The following is a 22,523-nucleotide window of genomic DNA, read 5'->3' as shown; positions in this document are numbered from 1 at the left end:
CATTTCAAAAACATCGTAGGTTGTACAAACCTCGTATTTTCCGCACTCCAGGTCCTTATGCACCAGCGACATGAGGATGTCCTGCTGCAGTTAAGGCAGCTACTTGGAAACCTCCTGTACCTGCTTCTAGAGGTTCCATGAGTATTGGCTCATGTAGAGCTGGTAGGAGGTGATGTGGGCAATGAGCATGGCTCCCTGGAATATTTTCCTCCCAAGAGCACCCATTGCCTTGTGATCCTTCCCTGGGAGTGCTGAGGCAAGGGTCCGAAAGCACTTGGCCCTCTTGAGGCTGGATTCGACCACCACCAATTAGTGTGGCAGCTAATGCTTCTCGAATCTGGTAGCCTTCTGGATGAGGTAAACTCCCTTCACCTTCCTGTTTACGGGAGTTACTATAAGGGGTTGCTCCCAGATCTTCAGCAGCAACTCCTTAAGGATCTCATGCACCGGGACTGCCACGATCTCCTTAGGACCCTACACAAGCTGGAGGATTTCCAGCATTTTGTACCTGGCATCTTCCTCCGTCAACAACTGAAAGGGGATGGCTTTGGCCATTGCCTGCACAAAACCTGTGAAGGTTAAATCCTTTGGTGGAGACTTCCTTTGTTCCTCTGGAGGAGATGGTTCTGAGGGGAGACCCTCTGAGGACCCTCACGGTCCCTTACAGAACACATATCTTCAGGCACTAGGGTATTGACGAAAACCAGATGAGGCCATGACAAATGAAAAGAAGGGAAGTAAAATGAAAGCGGTGATGGCAGGCAGTTGAAGCTGGCGGGCACCAAGGTACCACCACCATGGGGGGAATGATAGCGAAAAAAAACTTATCGAGAATGCCAAAAAACTTGACTAAGGAGCCTATGAGAAGGAACTGAGAGGGACCCGGTGTCGATGGAAACACAAAAAAAATGAAAATAACAAAGAAAAGTTTTCCAAAGCAATTTTCCAAGGAAAAAGCCAATGGCTCACTTAACCGTGAGGTACAAGCTCCGTGGGAAAAAAAGAGTCTGAAAAGGGACCCCCACATGAACGCATGGCATAGGGTATGCTGGGCATGCTCAGGGTGCTTAGTCAAAGTTCCAGAATCTTTGACATAAGTTTTCCGTGCCAGGCTCCATTCGATGATGTCACCCATGTGTGAGGACTACCACCTTGCTTGTCCTAGGAGAAAAGAAAAAAACTCCTGCTTCTCCAGCACTAACTCACTGAGTATGAGCCCTAACTCCAGGCAGAGCTTGCCTCTTTGCCTGCTGTAAAGCTAAACATGACTTCCCTCTAAGTCCCCCAGACCTCTCTATTTTAAAGGCAATTCCACCCACCCCCTGTTTTTTTTTCTTGTGTGCTCTTCTTTGAGCCAGCAAGCTTTAAAGTTTTAGTGCTCTGCAGTCCTAGCAGCACTTTTCTTCTGTTCTAGCCCCCTTTCTTAGGCAGGGTTACACAAACTTTTTTTCTTTTCTGTACTCCTCTTGGAGACTTTTTTTTTCCTATGTCAAGCATAGAAAAAATCTCCAATCTTACACCATATGTGAAGATGACTAGGAGAAATCTTGTGGGATGAAGCAGGAACCTCACTAATTCTAGCCTTTTCTGAGGAAATTTCAACTTTTATTAATATAATCCATAAATATTAGCAATAACTGCCTACATTTGTAGTATATTCACAACACAACGTCTCCGAAAGAGTCAAGAGCTCCTACTCCTGGAGATGTGGAGCCTCCTGGTCCTAGCTGGGCTCTGCCTCTTAACCTGCCCAGCAGGGTCCTGCCCAAAGACCTCTCTCCCTCTGGGATTTATGGTGGACCAGACTCCTGCACAGGTTAAGGAGGGCAAGTAAGACCACTCCACAAATATATTAAAGTAAATATAGTTAATAGCAAAAATAAATGCCATAATGCAGCCATATTACTTTTGCTCTCAACATGCAGGTCTTTGGCAAACCACTATAATGAGCTCCTTACTGAGACTAAGCAGCTTAGCATTGACTTAGAAATGGCCACTGGAAAAGCTGAATCATTGGTTTTGTTAGTGATGCATTTTAAGGATGAAATGAAGGCAGTCACGGGGAGAGAAAACAAGATGGCGCCCTGAGCGGGAGCACTGCCGTGAGCTCCGGATTTCTTATTTCCAATATTAAGCCTTACAGCGATATTCTCTCGGAAAATGCCTCATAAAAGGAAGGGCAAGGTCCGAGTATATCCACCCGACCCGGACCTTGCAACCAGACAACGGTTAATTACAGAGTTCGCCGCGATCGCACCAGAAGTGGGGGAGGGTAGCCCCATTGGAGAGTCGGCGAGAGGAGAGCCATACTCTCCGGGGGAACTTTCATTAACCCCCCCGGACCCAAAAACGCCGGCTCGTGCTTTGCCCCTGGCGGGCGCCAAAGGTGCTGGGATACATACCCAAGAGGTTTGGATTGCTCAGCAGGGTGGCCCAGAAGACGCCCTAAAGGCCGGTGACCCCGGAGGAGCCCTGCAAACTCGCTTAGTTGAGACGCCAGGAAAAGGAGAGGAAATGGCGGCGTCTACCTCCAGGACAACGGGGGAGCTAGGTGAAGGAGCAGGACAAGGGGTAAGAAAATCTTTCACCCAGCAATTTGTTAAGCCGGCGAAAATAACCCTAGATAACATCTGGGATCTCATGAATGGGATGTTGGTCAAGCTGGACAACCAAGCTCAACAACTTGAAGATATTTCGACCAAATTTGGCTTACTGGAAAGAGATACACGGCAGAAATTTACTGAACAAGGTAACTCTATTAAACAAATAACTGATGATTTAAAAAGTCTTCAGACTACTAATGCCTCAATAATATCAGAAAGGATGTCTACATTAAGGAGGTTAGAGTCCATTGAGAACCATGTGAGACACTTAAATTTGAGATTCCTGAATTTTCCGATTGTAATGGGAGAAATCCCTCTTCTATCATTCAAGAAATATGTTATGGAAGCCTTGAAGATTCCCCAACAGGAGATACCACCAGTTAAAAAATTATTTTTTTTGCCGAAAAGAACTAGCACTCCCTTAATGGTTCCACAACAAGGGTCAGACTTTCAAAATCTGACCGATTACCTTGAAAATTCAAACATAGAAATAATAGATCGTGCTGTTCTTTTTGTTTCCTTCTATGATGAAAGTGATGTCTCCAAGATAATGAGGAATTACTTAAAAAATATTTCTGTATTATTTTGCGGTGGACTCATTCGTGTATACCCGGATTTGGCAAAATCTACGCAGCAGCGTAGAAAAGATTTTCTACAAATGAGACCTGAGACTATAGCATTGGGGGGGCAGTTTTAAACTGAGATACCCCTGCAAATGCATCATTAAACTGGCCAGGAATACATATATCTTCTTCTTACCAGATCAATTGAGGGCTTTCTTGTCTGGCAGGAGACCACCTGATGAGAATATTGGGACTATAGAAAATTAGGTGCGAAACAAGGGCAAATATTTTGGTAGATGTCGTGTGTACTCCTTGTATATTTCCTCTCTCTCCATATTTCCTATGTATTAAGAGTTGTGTTAACATTTACTTCTTTCGAACTTGAAAAAAAGGTATAATATCAGGAGTAATCCTGGAAATTTACTTTTATTTTCCTTTCTCTGTTATTTCTGATACAAATTTTTGTTTGTATTTTTTCAAAAGATGATAAATAAAGAATAAAAAAAAAAGAAATGAAGGCAGTCACAACAAAGAAATCTACAAAAGCAGAATTCCAGCCTCACTGTAACAAAGGTTGGAGAAGTGCCAGGGCCATTCAGAACTTTAACCACTTCCTATAGCAAAACTAAAAAGTTGATAACACAGAATGTTACCATGGAGGATCTCAATTCTCTGGATAATTTGGAGGAATGGGAAGGAGAGGCAAGTTCTAAATAGAATCCCAATACCTGCAGCCTAGGTGCTGGCAGCTCGGTGCTTGCATATAGCCCAGCACCATCATTTCCTGTAATTCAGCCTTGAACGCCTGATACTTGGTGTTGTGTTCGTGGACCCTGGGCTGGTTAGGACAGAAGATGAAGTGCTGTAGAAGTCTACTTTAGTTGTCCCAACCAGGAGGCGGTTCGGAGGTTCGAAGCAGGCTGAGACCCAGGACTTATGGTGGAGCCCTATGCGACCAAGGACTCGGTACCCCGTGGGCGGACGGACGAAGAGGGAGCTTGAAGATTGGGAACCTTCACCCTGGAAACCAGCGCTCCCCCGGGAGAAGCCCTTGAGAGCCTGGTCGCTGGGACTTAGGAGATTCACCCTGGAAGCCGAAGTCCCCCCAGGTGGAGCCCCGTAGGGACCCGGCCGCTGGGACTTAGGCGACTCCTGAAGATGAGGGTGGTCCGGATGCAGGCGCCTCCTGCAGGTCGTGGTTCCGGACGGCTGGCACCTCTAGCAGGTCGTAGGTAATCCAAGGGTGGTCCGCAGCCAGTCCAGGGGTCGGTATCCAGAGAGAGATCCACAGCCGGTCCACGGGTCAAAGCCAGAACACGATCCAAAGCCAGTCCAAGGCGTCGGAGCCAGAACACGATCCAGAGCCAGTCCAAGGGGTCGGAGCCAGAAGAATCAACAGCAAGGGAAGCAGGCAGAAGCGGGAAGAAGACAATCAGGAACGCAGCAACCACAGGCAAAACCCAGGAACCTATTGCAAGGCACTGGAGAATCCTGGATGCAAGATTCTTATGCTAGCAGGCGTCTGACGTCATCCCCAGCTGAACTGATGATTTTCCCGCGCTGGCCCCTTTAAGGGGAGCTCCTCCCTGCACGCGCACGTCAGGGGGCGGGGCCAGCCGCGCCAAGTCGTCGACGTCTCTCCCAAGGAGGGAGAGACGCGCTGGAGGGCCTGCAGGCCCGGGAAAGCCCCGAAATGACCCGGGCCGCCCCCGAGGTAGGTGGAGGGACCGGGGCACGGCCCGGGACCGCAACACTTGGGATGCCCCACAAGGGATAGCAGCCTTAGCAGATGACATGCCATGCATAGACAGATCAGATCAAGTTAGTAGTCCATTACCCGCTCTGGAAAACCCTTTTAGTGCTCAATTAGATTCCCATAGTAGTCCGCTGGACTTATCTGGTGGTCTGACTACCTGCAAGTTCTATAAATAGACAGTCACCACCATATGATGGAAAGTCAAAGTCACCTAGTTGTACTACTCAAATGAAGAAAAAGAAAGAAAACAGAAATGCACCATTGAGGGTATTGGAAATTGTATAACGGGTATTATTTCAGAGTCAGGTTGTCATGGTTGTGAGCCCTTGTGCTGTGGCATGGTTGATGCAGCCTAATAGGCGAACTCCCTAGACCCATGTTGACAGCTGTCAGATGCACCCTTGGCTGGGACTGAGCTGGACCTTCACCTGGACTGAACCATTGGGTTCCAGGGGCCAGCAGGACCTAAGGCGAGTATCCCAAAGGGTGGTCAGAAAGAGATAGTCCAGAGCCGAGATGAGGTAAGTGCAGACAGCGATCAGACAGTTACCAGATTCAGGCTGAGGGACAGGGCTGGCAGTAAGAAAGGTGTATTTGGATTCCGTAGCAGAAGTCAGTGGCAGGTGGCAGGCAACAGAGAAGTCTATGTCTGAAGCAGAGTTTAGTAGCAGGCAGCAGGCAAGAGGAAGGTCTGGGTCTGAAGCAAAGGTCAATAACAGGAGTCAGATCAGAATAGAGAGGACCAAGAAGGACATGGGGGACTGAGACAAGGCAAGACAATACAAGACTGACAGAAACAAGGCAAATAGAGCACAGCTGGAGACACTAGGACAAAGCAACAGGCAAGGAGACACAAAGGCACGGCATGGAGATAGCAACACACTATGCAGGCTAGGCAGGGAGATCTGTTGCTGAGACTTTCTTGTTGCTCAGCTGAAGTTAAAATACCCCACCTCGTGACGCTATTACTGAGGGCCAGCTTCTGTTTTCCTGCTGTGAGACCTAGATAAGGCACACATTCACTCCTAAGGAGGGTGGTAATGGAGGCATGGGAGCCGCAAAACTCTGAGTCTGCATCTTGGAGTAAGTGAGGCAGGTCATGGGGCCAGCCCGTGGCCAGCCAAATGTTACAGTACCCCTCATTCTAAGGCCCCAGGCCTTTAGTCTTAGGCTTCTGGGGGAAGTGTTCCTTTACCATTTGGGGAGCTTGGAGGTTAAGACGCATGTTTCCATGAATTTTCATCTGGGCTGAAGCCCAGCCAGGATATGAGATACTGTCATTTAATTTGAACCCTCCTTGAGTCTAAGATCTACTGGACCTTGTACATCATGTCTTCTTCGGAGACTAATTTCATGGGTTTAAGAGGGGTCCTTAATGGCCACAACAGAACTGCTGGTTTAAGACAAGATACATGGAACACATTGTGTGTCTTGAGCGTAGATGGAAGTTTCATTTGGTAGTTACCGGCCCTTTATGGTGAGTAATGGGGAATGGCCCTGTGAGGGAGTATACCGGAAACTCCCTCAAACTACTTTAAGGAATTGGCCAAAGAGTTCTAGCTGGATCTTCCTTAAGGATCAGCCCTGCAAGGGATTCTGGGCCCAGGGAGGATCCCTTTAGACCAAATAAGTTGGCAGGTCCCAGAAGGGTTAGAGAGGCACCAGGGAGCAGGCAGAAACCAGGAACATGTTAATATCTGCTATGTGTGATACCCAGTATTTGTGAAATACCTGAACATCAAGGTGAGCTGCCTAACTTGTTTGTTTTGCTTTGCATTGCACTTCACTGTAAATAAACTGCACTTAAGGAACAGCCAGAGTCTGACTCCTTTTTCCTCTAGCTGTTTCCAAGCCATTACTGCTTGAGTTACCACAAGCCCACGGATCTTGGTGTGATTTTTAGTGGAAGGCATCTTGAGGTGCAGGTTTTGAGTGCTTAGCCACACCAGTTTCCCAGGCATGAAATGTGGTGCCGGCTGATGCCTTTTGTCTGCTTGTTTCTTGAAGCGATTGACAGCTGCCATAAGAAGCTGATTTTTCTGCCATAGACCTCAGGACAGGAGATTGAGACTGGAACTGGAAGCGCAACTCTGAGATGTTAGCCGAAGACCATTTGAAAGGATGATAACCTAGTTGAACTCCCCACATGGTTACTGTGGCAGAATTCTGCCCATGGGAGGAGAGAAGCCAGTCGTCTTGGCGCTCATTAACATATGCCGTCAAGAAGTTCTTGACTCTTTCTATCTGCTCGTTACTTTGTGGATGATACACAGAGGCGAAGTCTAATGTGATGCCAAATTTCTTACTCAGGTTCTTCCAAAACCAGGCTGTGAACTGTGCTCCTTAGTCTGAGAGGATATGGGAAGGGAGTCTGTGTAAGTGGAAGATGTGTTACACAAAGAGGCAAGCCAACTCTGGCGCAGATGGAAGGCCAGGGAGCGATATGAAGTGAGCCATCTAGAAAAGCAATCTGCCGCTACCCATATAGTGGTGTGGCGTTTAGAGAGAGGAAGGTCAGTGATAAAATCAGTGGCCAGGTGCTGTGTGTTTATTTTTGGTGCGAGTGCTGTCATTTCAAGGGATTATTGAACTATAGACATTAAATTAAGAATTCAGGTATATGAGAAAGATACAGATATGATTATCTAATTATGTCAGATTGCTGGTTACAGCTGTAGTGGAAACAGGATGTTCTTACTAGAGATATCCCTCTCTATATATTCAGGGCTATTTCTGGAATTATACTTCACATATCTCTTTACAGATTTATACAGAACATCCCAGCCTTACCTCCAATGGTATTTGATATGACACCTTTTCATTCACACACTGACATAAATGTATCAGCAACCAATGCTGATTTTCAGAAACACTATGTAAGAAATTGTACCTTGTAATTCAAGCAGCTATATCTATGATGGTTCATTGGTCTAATATTTCTGATATATATCTTACCCTGAAAATCAACAAATAGATGAATAAGTTTCAAATCCAAATAGATGCAATAGGAAAATTGGTTCTTACCTACTAATTTTCAATCCTGTAGTACCACGGATCAACCCAGACTGCTGGGTTATGCCTCCCTTCCAGCAGATGGAGACAGAGAAAAACTTGAAAGACACCCCTGTAAGTAGAATGCGCCACCTGCAGTCCCTTGAGTATAAACAATATCAAAGCAGAATTAAAGTGGTAACAGGAATCCAAAAATTTAAATGGTTAAACCAAATTTAGGAGACTCAACTATGTACAAAATGTGAAATCTTCATCCTGTTATAGTATGACAGGAAAAAAACAGATAATCTGTCAAGCAGAATCAAAAAACTGAGTAGGCATCTGGGCTGATCCTTGGTACTACAGGAATGGAAATTAGCAGGTAAGTACCAATTTTCCTTTCCCTGTACGTACCCGGATCAGCCCAGACTGCTGGGATGTACCCAAACCGCCTTACATGGGGTGGGAAAGTCCCACTCAAAGCACACCGCTGCCAAAACTCTCCCGAACATCCAAACGGTAATGCCGAGCAAAGGTATGCAAAGATTTCTAGGTTGCCGCCCTACAGATCTCCTGAGGGGAAATCAACTGACTTTCTGCCCAGGACGCTGACTGAGAACGGAGCGAATAAGCCTTAAGACCCTCTGGAACTCCTTGCCCGTGACATATGTATGCTGAAGCAATAGCATCCTTCAACCACCGGGCAATAGTAGCCTTGGAAGCTTTATGCCCTTTCCTGGGACCGCTCCACAAGACAAAAAGGTGATTCGACAGGCAAAAATCATTAGTGACCTCCAAGTAACACCACAGCGCCCGCCTGACATCCAAACACTTCAATTCACGAGCATGTGGAGAATTCTGATCCAAATCCGGGAACGCAGGTAACTCAACGGACTGGTTCATGTGAAAAGCCGATACAACCTTAGGTAGAAAGGACGGTATGGTTCTAAGAGAAACGCCAAAATCGGAAAACCTAAGAAAAGGTTTGTGACAAGATAGGGCCTGAATTTCCGAAATTCTCCAAGCCGAGCAGATAGCTACCAAAAACACTGTTTTGAGCGTAAGGTCCTTCAGAGTGATGCACCTGAGCGGTTCAAAAGGAGGTTCACACAATGTCCTAAGGACCAAATTCAAACTCCAGGATGGACAAACAGCTCGACATGGTGGATGGAAATGCTTAGCACCCCGAAGGAAACAAACTACATCCAGATGAGGCGCTATGGACGCACTGTCCACCTTTCCATGTAAGCATCCTAATGCCGCCACTTGAACCCAGAGAGAACTGAAAGCTAGCCCTTTTGCCAAACCTTCTTGCAAGAAGGCTAGAATGTGGACTATTGAGACCCGCCTAGGGGAAACATTTGACCTACTACACCAAGAGTCAAAAACCTCCCAGACTCGAACATACGTAAGAGAGGTGGAAGTTTTGCGAGCCCGTAAAAGAGTGGAAATCACTGAATACGGATACCCCTTCTTTCTCAACTGCTGCCTCTCATAAGCCAAGCCGCTAGACAAAAGCGATCCACCTGGTCGAAAAATATTGGACCCTGCTGCAGGAGATTTGGAAGATGACCCAGATGGAGCGGCCCATCCATTGTAAGGTTGAGGAGATCCGCGAACCACGGCCTTCGTGGCCATTCCGGAGCCATCAGCACCACCGCTCCCGGATGGGCTTCTATCCTTCTCAAAACCTTGCCTACCAGAGGCCAAGGAGGGAATGCGAAAAGCAGAATGTCGCGAGGCCATGAGAGGATAAGAGCGTCCACTCCTTCCGCTCCGTGCTCTCTTCTGCGACTGAAGAAGTGTGGCGCCTTGGCATTCTCTCGAGTCGCTAGTAGATCCAAATGGGGAATCCCCTAGTGATGAGATATCAATGCGAACGCCTCGGACAGCTCCCATTCTCTGGGATCCAATCTCTGATGGCTCAGAAAATCCGCCTGTACATTGTCTACCCCGGCAATGTGTGAAGCCGCTATCCTGAGCAGATGAGTTTTTGCCCAGGCCATGAGCTTATCCACCTCCACTGCTACGGGGTGGCTCTTTGTGCCTTCCTGCCGGTTGATATATGCTACCGTCGTAGCGCTGTCAGAGAGCACTCTCACCGACTGACGATGAACCAGAGGCAAGAACTTCTGCAGGGCCAAGCGGATTGCCCTGGTCTCGAGACGATTGATGGAACATTGTGCTTCCTGCTGTGTCCATTGGCCTTGGGCTGCCTGAGATTGGCAAACTGCCCCCCCAGCCGGAAAGAATGGCATCCGTCGTCACAATAATCCACTGAGGGACCTCCTGATCCATTCCCCGGGACAAGTGTTCATGAGTCAGCCACCAAGCTAGGCTGGACCTGGCTGGTTCCTGGAGGGATAAGGGAACTTGAAAAGCTTCCGACTTGGGGTCCCAATGTGAGAGCAAAGCCCTTTGCAACGGCCTCATATGAGCGAAAGCTCACAGGACCAACTCCAGAGTAGATGCCATAGAACCAAGAACCTGTAAATAGCCCACGCCCTGGGAACTGGCAGGGACAAGAGACGCCGAACTTGCGACATGAGTTTGTCTATCTGATCCTGTATCAGGAAGACTTTCCCAATCCGAGTAGCGAATCTCGCCCCCAAAAAATCCAGGACCTGGGCGGGGGACAACTGCCTCTTGTCTGCACTGATGATCCAACCCAGATCGTGAAGTGTCTGCACTACCCTGGCGACCGCCGCCTCAAATAGTTTCTTTGACTTCGCTCGAATGAGCCAGTCATCCAAGTACGGATGGACCAGAACCCCCTGGCGGTGGAGAGCTGCCGCCACAACCACCATCACCTTGGTAATTGTGCGTGGAGCGGTCGCCAGCCCGAAGGGAAGTGCCTGAACCTGGTAATGCTTGCCGAGGACTATAAACCGGAGATACCGCAAATGGTCCTTCTGAATTCCAATGTGTAGGTACGCTTCCATCAAATCGAGGGACGCTAAAATCTCCCCTGCTCTGACAGAGGCGATTAAGGAACGTAGTGTCTCCATACGAAAATGGGGCACTCTGAGAGCTCTGTTGACATTCTTCAGATCTAAAATCGGATGGAAGGATCCTTCCTTAAGAACATAAGAACATAAGATCATGCCATACTGAGTCAGACCAAGGGTCCATCAAGCCCAGCATCCTGTTTCCAACAGTGGCCAATCCAGGCCATAAGAACCTGGCAAGTACCGAAAAACTAAGTCTTTTCCATGTTACCGTTGCTAGTAATAGCAGTGGTTATTAACTAAGTCAACTTAATTAATAGCAGGTAATGGACTTCTCCTCCAAGAACTTATCCAATCCTTTTTTTAACACAGCTATACTAACTGCACTAACCACATCTTCTGGCAACAAATTCCAGAGTTTAATTGTGAGTTGAGTGAAAAAGAACTTTCTCTGATTAGTTTTAAATGTGCCACATGCTAACTTCATGGAGTGCCCCCTAGTCTTTCTATTACCCGAAAGAGTAAAAAACCGATTCACATCTACTCGTTCTAGACCTCTCATGATTTTAAACACCTCTATCATATCCCCCCCTATCTATCATATCCAAGCTGAAAAGTCCTAACCTCTTTAGTCTTTCCTCATAGGGGAGCTGTTCCATTCCACTTATTTTGGTAGCCCTTCTCTGTACCTTCTCCATCGCAATTATATCTTTTTTTAGATGCGGCGGAACCAGAAAATAAATCGAATACCTGCCGGTTCGAAGTTTGTTCAGAGGAACCGGAATGACCACCCCGAGGTCAAACAACCAGCGAAGCGTGAGAGACACCTGGCGCCTTTTCTCCAGAGACCTGCAGGGCGACACCAGAAATAGATTGCGTAAGGGACGAACAAAATCTAAGGCACAGCTGTGTTCTATAATGTTTAGAACCCAATGGTCCGACGTTATTTTGACCCACTCCTCGTAAAACAGGGACAGCCACCCCCCAACGACCGGAACAGGGGAGTGGGCCGGCGCTATTTTATTGGGAGGACTTGATTCACATCGCCCCTGTGGCACCGCTGTCTCGGGCAGGTCTACGACCACAAAAGGAATCAGACCAGGTCTACGACCTGCCGGACGACTGGCTTTGGCCAAATGGAGCCGGCTTAGACTGGCGAAAATGGTGCTGCCCCTGAACATGTGACCGGGAAGGGCCAAAACCTCTGGAAGCTTTTGGCCTATTCTCCGGGAGCTTGTACACTTTATTGTCCCCCAAGGACTTAATGAGCTGCCCCAAATCATCTCCAAAACGTAATTTCCCCCAAAACAGAAAAGCACTCAGCTGCGACTTGGAGGAAACATCACCAATTACGGAGCCATAAAAGCCTGCGGGCTGACACCGCAGAAGCCATAGTATGCGAAGACGTACAAAGGAGATCGTACAAGGCATCCGACCGCCCCATACGCTACTGCTGCCTCCAAATGATCAGCGTACTCCGACTCCTCTGGGGAGAGCTCTCTGGCACTCAGGAGTTGTTGTACCCACCGGAGACTCGCATGCTGCATTAAACTACTGCAAACGGCTGCTCGAACCCCCAGAGCCGACACTTCGAAGATATGCTTGAGAAGCACCTCCAGCTTATGATCCTGAGGGTCCTTAAGGGCAGCCGCCCAACCACAGGAATAGTCGTACGCTTGGTGACTGTGGATTCGGCCACAGCAACCTTGGGAATCTTAAGGAGGTCAAGACAGTCATCCGGCAGCGGGTACAATTTTTCCATAGCTCTGTCTATGCTAAGGCTAGCTTCCAGAGTATCCCACTCCTGAAACTTTAGCTGGAGCAACATAGGATGAAAAGGAAAAGTCCTAGCCAGGGGACGAAGACCAGATAGCACCGGATCCACCATGCCCTGATCCTGAGGTGTTGGCGTCTGACCAGCCGGTATGCCCAACTCTGCTAGGACATGTGGAATCATCGACTCCAACTCATAGAAACATAGAAACATAGAAATGACGGCAGAAGAAGACCAAACGGCCCATCCAGTCTGCCCAGCAAGCTTCACACATTTTTTTTCTCATACTTATCTGTTTCTCTTAGCTCTTTGGTTCTATTTCCCTTCCACCCCCACCATTAATGTAGAGAGCAGTGATGGAGCTGCATCCAAGTGAAATATCAAGCTTGATTAGTTAGGGGTAGTAGGGGTAGTAACCGCCGCAATAAGCAAGCTACACCCATGCTTATTTGTTTACCCAGACTGTGTTATTCATCTCTACAAAAGAGCCTAAGGACCCGAGGATCATTCCCTTCCACCAGGGCCACACGCTCAAAATCCTCATCCATGTCTGCCTGAAGCGGATCCGCCAGTGGCACCGCCCCCTGGTTCCCGGAACTGGACCCTTCCCGGACCACCCTAATCCGGGAGACCTCAGGAGGATCCAGCCTAGGAACCTGCACGGGAGGAGAGGGCCCATCCCCAGCCCGCCCCGGAGGGGGCTCAGGATCTCCCATGGACATAAGGCTAGCTAAATAAGCCTTATGTAATAGTAAAATAAAATCAGCCGAAAAAGGATGCTGGCCCTTTAAATTTTCCCTAGAGGGGGTACCCAAAGGAGCATGGAAAGCAGGAAATAAATCATGGGGAAACCCGGGGCAAACATTCTGCGGAAATAACTGAGGAGGGAGATCCCCTCCCCCTGCTGAGCTGTCTGAAAAAGCTCCTAATATGGCTGCCGTTCCTGCGCTCCACGGGAGTAGGGCAGGCCGAGTACCATGAGGCAGCATCGGGCGCCCATACCACGGGACCGATGTGCCTGCCACCAGCTGCCCCCGCTGACAGGCCCTTGACAACGGGAGCAGAGGCTATCTGTGGAGAGCTGTGCCGCCGGCTCCCCACAGGATTTGTAGGCCAAAGCGCGCGGCATCACTGAACAAGGAGGAGAGGCTGCAAAAATAAACCCCGGAGCCTGGGAGGACGAATAAGAGCAGCGTAGCTGTGTTGCCTCACCAGAGCACAACTCGTGGTTGTCTCTGGGCCAGGGGTGGGAGGGACGGGCTCACTGGTAAATCCACCCCCAGTCACTCACCGGCTGCTGCTCCTGGTACACCGAAGTAAAGGGCAAAGCACACGGCAGGCCTACCACAGAGGAGAAATGACTCTGCTCCTCGGGAGGCCCGGCTCTTTTTTTTTTTTTTGAAACTTTGTTTCAGCCAAACAAATTTAAAGGACTCCTGTCACAGCCACTTTTTTTTTTCTTTTCTTGTTTAGAGTCAATTAGCCAGGACTGCAGGTTCTGCCACCTTCATCTGCTGGAGACAGAGAAATACTGAAGGAGCTGCAGGTGGCGCATCCTACTTACAGGGGTGTCCTTCAAGTTTTTCTCTGTCTGCTGGAAGGGAGGCATAACCCAGCATAAACTTCTCTTCTAAATAATTACACTTTAGGACTATTTTATCATGTATCTGTATTGGATAATTATTCCAAAAGTATTTACATAATTAATTGTATATTTATATCTATATGATGATTATATTTTTGATTCCCCATGCCCTCTCAAATATAAAGAGGAGAAGTGTTATGATAAGAGCTTGGGGGTGGAGAAATATAATGAAATATAATTAGTTTTAAGTTAGGGAAACTCCTACTGTGTGTCCTATTTTGACCTACCATAAGGCTCTCAGAATGCATAAAAAAATGAACATTAAACGTAAAGAAGAAATAGACCTTTAAAACCTCAGACAAATATGCAGAGAAATAATATGTATATTAAGACTATTTCAGCTGCAGAGCAATATGGACCTTTTACCGAAATGTAAACAAACTTTGTAACGTTGGCAGTTGCCAGCAGACTGATAAGGCATAATTGTGGCAGGCTGGGATCATGGATTACCTCTACAGGAGTGACACAGGCCAGTCCCCTCCCCCTTGAGTTGAGCCCGTAGGTTCTGAGGGCTGGGAGGGCTTTCCTTCTGGAGAACATCATGGTGGCAGAACAGGAAGTGGAGGCACAAGATGGCAGACAGGAACCAGATATATGTAGGGCTGGAGACAAGGCTGGAAAGACAAGGCCTGGGTTGGAGACATGGCTTTTTCTGAGGGCAGGCAGGAGCTGGATATAGACAGAGCTGGAGACAAGGCTGGAACCAAAGGCAAGACCTGGGCTGGAGACAGGGACTGTACAGGACAAAACAAAACAAGACCTGGGCTGGAGACTGGGACTGGACTGGACTGGACAGGACAAAGGCAAGACTAGACTAGGATGGACAAGGATAGGACTAGAACAAGAAGGCCCAAACAAGCACAAGCCTGGGCTAGGCAAACCTAGAAGGCCTGAAAGCTGCAAGGTGGAACAGGAAGCTCCAAGAGACTACGTAGCACACAGAACAAGGTAGGTAGGGCTGGAAGACCACATAGCAAGGCAGGAAGGCCACAAGACAAGGTAAGATGAGAAAGCAAGGATGGCCAGGACAAGGAACCAAGGTGACTTGAACAGTGCAGAAAAAGTCTGAGCTAAGTAGGTCTGGAACTGCTGCATCATATGATTAGCAAGGAGGCAGCTAGAGTGGCTGTGGGTGAAGGGAGGCTGCGAAGCAGGCAGGATTGTGACATAAGTGGAAACGAGCCTGGAGCTATAGCATTGCCAAATATTGATCAGCTTAAAAAGCTCCAGAACTTTGCTTTAAGAAACAAATCATATATGTTCATCCTTTATGGAAGCATCCAATCATGAAAGGCCTCATATCCAGAGCCCTTTACCACCCCCTCCACCACATGAGAGGGAGCAAACAGCATGTGCTATGAAGATTGCTGTGATCTGGATATTATGAATTAAACATCCTGACCTTCTCTAAGGATGGACCAATAAATTGAGAATTATGCAGTCTTGTTGCGTGCAAAGAGTTCTTTAAAAGACTGGGTCTGAGAGCAAAGCTTTAGCACACAACCAGGCCCAATGCAGATGTGACTAGGGACCATGCAGAGGGGGACCTTCAAGAAGGCATTCAGAGACATCATGGATCCCTGGCCATGTTACAAGACACCTTGCTTCGGGAGTGGTAAGAGGTAGGAAATTATGGATATTTAGAAAGGCACTAGTTTGCATATCATATGGTACGGGGAATTAAATATTGAAAATAGATATATTTACCTATACAAATCAGCAATAAATTACTTTATATATATTAACCTAGAGTCTTTGAATTGGTGCCAGGGTGTGCAAAGTGCCAGAGTAAATCTATATTATGCATTTGTAGGTATACAGTGCCTGATATCCTGCTCTCCAAGTGGGCTTCACCACTGGGTATATGATCACACAATAGGATAGGTGCCCAACCCTTTCTGTCATTAAAACTTCCAGTAACAAGAAGTGGTCCAGCCAGCTGTCTCAATGATGTCACTCAGCCTCATCAAAATGGCCCCTTGTGGTAATGGAGCCCCGGACAATTGTCCTATTTGCCCCCTCTCCCGCCCCAACACTGGCCCTGTCAGTTACCCTGTTGTTCTCCTACCTCACTGATGGCTTTCTGGTAAATGGACCCCAGTTTCAGAAGGCTGTTCCAGTATTTCCTTACAGCCAGGCCAATGGACATGCAGGGCCCCATCAGCCTGGAACCAGGGACGGTCTTCTTACTGATCAGAATCTCTGTGTATCCTGTAAAACTCTGAAGCAGCAACAGCAATCTTCATGTAAAAAAGAAAATACAATTTTAGTATCAGTCATTCATTCCATCTTCTCTTTTCTTGGATTTTGTGTGCGTGTGTGTGTGTGGGGGGGGGGGGGGGGGGGGGTTCCTTGCTTTAATTCAGGATGGTAAAATTCTAATAGCCAGGTAATCATCTCACTAAAATGTTTAAAAAAAGCAAACAAACATCTGACAGTTTTCATCATGTGGCTATCAAACTGTGGATGGATTTCTACCACTCTGCTACAATCATTCATAAGGAAAAATTGGTTCTTACCTGCTAATTTTATTTCCTTGAGTTCCACAGACCAGTCTAGAACTGAGATTTTTCCCCTACCAGCAGAAGAATATAGACTTAAAAAGCTTTACTGTACTGTTTGTACTTAAGTTACCGTACCACCTTGTAGTCACTCAGTATAGCCTATAACCAAGCTAAAAAACGTAACTCCTTTTGAGCAAGGGAAAGTCAAAACTATTGGTAAACATCCAAGATACACTTGAATACTCTTCCTGCTCGAGGATTTGAATGCCATGAACAATCTGAGTATATATATGCATACAGAAAAGCAGTCTTTTAAAACCCAGGGTGGGAATCTGGACTAATCTGTGGGACTCGATGAAAGAATTAGCAGGTAAGCAACAACTTTTCCTTCCTTATCATCCCCAGACCTATCCAGAATGATTGGGATGTACCCAAACTTCCCTAAACTGGGCAGCAACCCGAAAGTCCTGTTCACAACACACTCCCACCAAACTGAGTGATGTTAGGACCTTATACTTCCAACCTATAATGTTTGACGAAAGTGTGTAAAGAAGATCAAGTTACCATCCTGCAAGTCTCTTAGGATGACACCAACTGCCCAAGACACTGTTTGCACTTAAGTAGAATGTGCTCTAAAATCTACAGAAACCTGTAGTCCCTTGCAAATACATGCTGACATTATTTCTTCATTAATCTATCTAATAATAGATGACTTTCCTTTTTCCCCTTTATTTCGGCCAATCAACAACAAAATAAGATGCTTTGACTTCGTAATCTTCAAATATCTTAGAAGGGTCCTACACACATTCAAAACATGACACTTCCTAGAGAGTGCAGAAGAAGAAGAAACCTCTGCCTTCCACAACGCAAGCAATTCAACTGATTGACTCATATGAAAAGGAGAAACCATCTTTGGCAGAAAAGATGGCACCATACAAACAGTATCTCCCTTCCTCTGAAAACTAGAGAAAAGGATCACTACACAACAAAGCCTACAGTTCCAGAAAATGTCTCGCTGAAAAGACAACCACCAAAATCATTGCTTTCAGTGTAAAATCTTTCAAAGATGCCCTCCTGATCTGGCTGAAAAGGGGAATTATATAATGCCATCAACACCATATTATGATTCCATGGTGGAACTACCCACTGGACTGGGGGATGAAGTCGTTGAACTTACCACATCCGGTTGTGACACTAGAGAAAATAATGCCACTATTACAAACTTGTACAGGGAGCCCTGGGAAAGGCGTGGAGGCGCAATTGCTTGCTCCTGAGAGAGAGAGAGCCCTTGGGCCCCGAGGTGGCTAAGGGAGGATCCCCAAAACACACCCTGAGGCAGGCGAGCAAGTACAAGCATGGGTGGAGCAAGAACACAGGAGGAGGACAAAGTGGGTCACCCTCTGTTGAACCAACACGTACTAGAGATGACAGAGGGCTGGAAACTCTGAGGCAAGGTACAAGAGTAGGAGATTCTGGACCCATGAAAGTCAAAGAGTCAGAGTACATAGGGAAACGAGGACTCCTGGAACTTGGACGAGAAGAGGATTCCTGGACTGGACGAGATGAGATGAAACTCTCGAAGACATGGAGACTTGGACAAGGGGATACTCTTGAAGACTTGAACGAGGGGAGACACTCGAAGACTTGGACAAGAAGAGACTCTTGGAAACTTGGGAGAGTGCTGTCCCTCAGGGTGCCCTACACAGCACAGCGTGGACTGGTCATGGACTACCCTCTCCCGCTGCGCGCCCTACACAACCTGGAAGGCTGGTTGCAGAACACGCGGAGAGCAGGATGTGCACAGAGAGGAGAAAAGAGTCCGGGCAGCACTTGAGAGAAGTCCAACCAGAGACAATTCCGGTCACCTGAAGACTGATACCGGAGAAGCCGGATGTTTCTGCAAAGGATGACTGGAGGAGACGTCCGGGGGATGACAAGGCTGCTGGTGGGTCCTTCAGGAATGAGAGAAGGAGAAATAGAAGAAATTATACAAGAGGGGAAGCCTCAAGCGCAAGTCACCTGGACATCTGGACACCTGGACATCTGGATCTTGGAATGAGAAGACAACTGGACATCAGGTTCTCAGGACATCTGGAATGGTGGACACAGGAAGAGTGGACTACTGGATGAGTAGAGATCAGAAGGTCGTAGAGAAGAGGTCGACGGACATCAGGAGAAAGGATGTCTGGACACTTGGACATCTGAATCACATGAACCAGAGGATATCTGGACATCTGGGCGACGGGAACGTCAGAGACATCTAGAGAAGGACGAGGAACCCCAAGGCTTATGGAAGGGAAGCCAAGGGCTGGAACATACCACAAAGATGATCCGACGAGGAATGGAACCTGGAGCATCAGACGAAGACATCAGGAATGAGAAGACATGGAACATGAAGTCTTCCGGACAGGAGCAGCAAGATGGACTATGATGGAAGCAGTGGAACTCCATGGATGAAGGAGAAGCTCCATGGATGGTGTAACTCCGAAGATGGAATGTGGAGAAGATGTAACTCCGAAAATGGTGAACTCCATCCGAAGGCACTGAGGAACTGAAGCAGTGCCTTTTTATGGGGCAGGACAAGGAAGAGTCCTGAAGACGTCATCTGGGAGGAGACAGGAGTGCTTCCTGTCTCTGGCCCTTTAAGAGATGAAGAGAGATGCGTGGCCAGCCCCTAGAGGGAGCCCAGGAAGGAAGATGGGCAGAGCTAGGGCCTGCAGCAGTGTTGTGGAGCCTGGAGACAGCTGGAGGTGGCTTTTGCCGCTGAAGGGGAGCTGCACTGGGGCAGGACCGGCCCCGACGAAGAGGAGATGGCGGGGGTGGCTCCCTGCCGCGAGGAGAACTCCGGCAGCAGCGCTTGGGCTGCGGCGAGGAGAGGAATCCCGCAAGGGGATTTCCTTGAAAGAGGAGTCGGCAGAACGGCTCCAGCCGCGAAGAGACGTGCAGCTCGGCAGCAGTCCGGCCGTGAGGGAGAGCAGCAGCATTGGCCCGGCACCGGGAAAGGTGAGCGACTGCCCGTGGGAATCAGGCCGTGGGCAGGGATGTAACAGTAACCCCCTTTGAAGCTCCTCCCAATGCCTGTTCAATGGCTGAGGGTGGAAGCATGACTCCAATGCTTGTGAGGAATTGAAGCGAAGACAAGTAACTTGTTGACTACTTGATGTAGACACAAGGAGTTAAGAGTAGGAAAGTCCAAGTAATATCAACACTGCCCCGAGAAGCGGGGAAGCATAAACAGTCTCTTGTTGTAAGGTTGGCACTGCCTGGGGAAACGGGGAGCGTAAGCAGTCTTTGGTGAAAGGTATTGGCACTACTCTGAGGAGTGGAGAAGGGCAGGAACCAGTCTCTGAAGAGAGCGCACACAGGCCCCCGAGGAGCGGGTACCTGGGATGGAAGCCAGAGCGCTTGATGAAGCACAAGAGTCCGAAGAAGGTAGTGCAAACGGTGAAAAGCTTGTCATAGCGGTATGAAGATCCTTTGCTGAAAAGCTGGAACAAGTGACAAAGTCAAGTGGAAGAAAGCTCAAAGTTACCAATTCCAATTCTTTTAAGAGGGCAAGCGATTATAACGACTCCTCTTAAGTCTGTGAAGGGAGAAAAATGTCTTTCAGGAAGACTTCGTGTAGATGCAGACTCCCGTATGGTAAAGGAGCATGGAAGTCGACAGACATCAGTGCTGAACTTCAGGCAGACCTGGAATGACCTGTAGACCAGACATATCCACCGGGTCCATGGCCTTTGTAAACTGTTGGAATTGTGGACCCTTGGACTGGGATGAGGGTTGGTACTACCACTGAGGGATGGCCCCCAATGGTTCTTGTCACCGGCTGGAGGTACAGGTGAGGACAACCCGGCTGGAGCTTCACCTATATCAGCCCTCGTTCCCCGCAGGTGAGCCCTTGGGCGCCGGGGCTGGCAAGTCTTAGGTGTGGATTGCCTCAACAAGAACAGAAGCGTCAGCAGGCAAAGATAAGGTCAGGAGTCCGTGTCGGGGCTGGCAGCAGAGATGCAGAACGAGAGTCCAATCCAAAGATCCGGGGTGGGCGGCAGACAGGCAAGACGAGGAACCAGGCCAATGATCAAGACGGGCAGCAGACGGGCAGAGACGAGGAAGCAAGCCGAAGTCAGAACCAGGAGATCAAGCCGAGGAGGGAAGCACAGGAACTGGAGGACGAGGAGAGGAACGGAGTCAGGAACACAGGCACGGGCAGGAAAGCAGGAACTGGAATGCCGGGACTGGTCTCAGGAACCAAGGACTGGAACAGGAGCAGGAACAGAACCAGGATCAGAATCAGGAACTTGAAGATGTCAGGAACAGCAACTAGCACTCCGAGGAGACGACCTGTTGCAAAGGCAAGGATCTGGGGACTGAGACAGGGTTTAAATACACCTCAGTCCTGACGTCATCCATCAGGGCCAGGCCGAAGTTTCCTGCCGCGGCCCCTTTAAGAGACAGGATCTTCCGCACATGTGCGCCAAGGGAGAGCCCCGCTGGGAGGAGGACTGCGGCGTTCAGAGCCGCGTAGGAAGCCGTGGTCGGCTGGCTCCGGAGCGGGGCACACTGCGATGGCCAGAGGAGACACCACGCAGCATCGGAGGACATAGGGGGGACTGGCCGCGGCCTGCCGCGACTGGGAGCCACAACAACACACGTCCCACAGAGGCCTAGGCAATAGGTCTCCTGCCTTGCAGTGTGTGTTGCCAACTTTCCCGATTCCTGTACCTTCCCTTCCAGCCTTGCCTCATTCAGTCTTGACTGGTCTTCCATCCTTGTCTGCTTTCCATCCTTGCCTCTTCTAGCCTTGTTTTCTCCAGCCTTCCTCGTCCAGACCCTCTTGACCAGCCTTGTCTTCCTTATCCATCTTGTCCAATGTCTTCATTATATCTTTGTCCACCTTTGGCCTGACTCTCCAGTGCTTAACCCCTTGATTGGACCATGATTGCCTGCCACCTGGATCTGACCCCTTGCTTGGACCTGACACAATTGCTAGCTGCCTGCCCAGACCTTGGCCTGTCTCTGACTACGATGTGTTTTTGAACTTTAGTTATCTTCACTGCCCCAGCGGAAGCACCAGGTGAGCTAGGCTTGGGCCTAGGGCATCAAACATTAGGGGGTGCTGCCGCAGCTCGCAAGCCAATGAGGCAGGGTGAAGTGGCTGCTTCAAGCAGCAGAATTTTGAAGCGGCAAAAAAGTGCCCCTTCAAAATTCTGCCAGCCCCCGCCTTACCCCGCCCCCATCGCGCCACCCTCCCGACCCCCCCAAGAATCACGAAAAGCCTTCCACAAATCAAAATGGCACCAGTGGCCTTTAGCCCCTGTCACACGGTAAGGGCTAAAGGCCACCGGCGCCATTTTGGTTAGTGGCAGCCAACGACCTGGGAGCAGCAGATCGCTCTTGGACCCCCCACTGGACCATCAGGAGTTTTTGTGAGTCTTGGAGGGGTCGGGAGGGTGGAGGAGTTGTTTAAATTTGGGGGGTGTGGCACAGGGGGTGAAGGAGTGACAGCATGTGGTCCCTGCCTCTGGACCAGGGGCTGTGACCAGGGGTGGAGTGGGGAGTGTCGGTGCAACCAGCGGGAGAGGGGGCATCATAAGGCAGAAGGTGTCTAGAGCGCCTAATTCCCTTGCACTGGCCGTGTGCCCCAGGGATCCGCCTAAGCCCTGCTGGCCGCCAGAACCCAAGGGTTCAACCTGCAGGGGAGGCTGTTGGTAAAGCTGAAGCTCCAGATTATCCCACTAC

General features: G+C 48.7%; 1 protein-coding gene across 5 annotated transcripts in view; it reads right to left on the bottom strand.

Moving 5' to 3' along the window:
- Positions 1 to 22,523, bottom strand: part of CCDC157 (coiled-coil domain containing 157) — a 158,080-nt gene that overhangs the window by 126,835 nt on the left and 8,722 nt on the right. For all 5 annotated transcript variants that reach the window (XR_003852047.1, XR_003852046.1, XM_029572039.1 and 2 more), the window contains exon 3: positions 16,349 to 16,520. Coding sequence is in view for 3 of the 5 variants with exons in the window: in XM_029572039.1 (XP_029427899.1) it covers positions 16,349 to 16,520 (172 nt within the window). In the remaining 2 variants the exon portion in view is untranslated. The remainder of the gene's footprint in view (positions 1 to 16,348; positions 16,521 to 22,523) is intronic.

The sequence above is a fragment of the Rhinatrema bivittatum genome, chromosome 11 (genome assembly GCF_901001135.1).
Source record: "Rhinatrema bivittatum chromosome 11, aRhiBiv1.1, whole genome shotgun sequence".
Lineage (NCBI taxonomy): Eukaryota > Metazoa > Chordata > Amphibia > Gymnophiona > Rhinatrematidae > Rhinatrema > Rhinatrema bivittatum.
The sequence above is the reverse complement of the archived record's forward strand: the minus strand, read 5'-3'. Positions and strand labels throughout refer to the sequence as shown.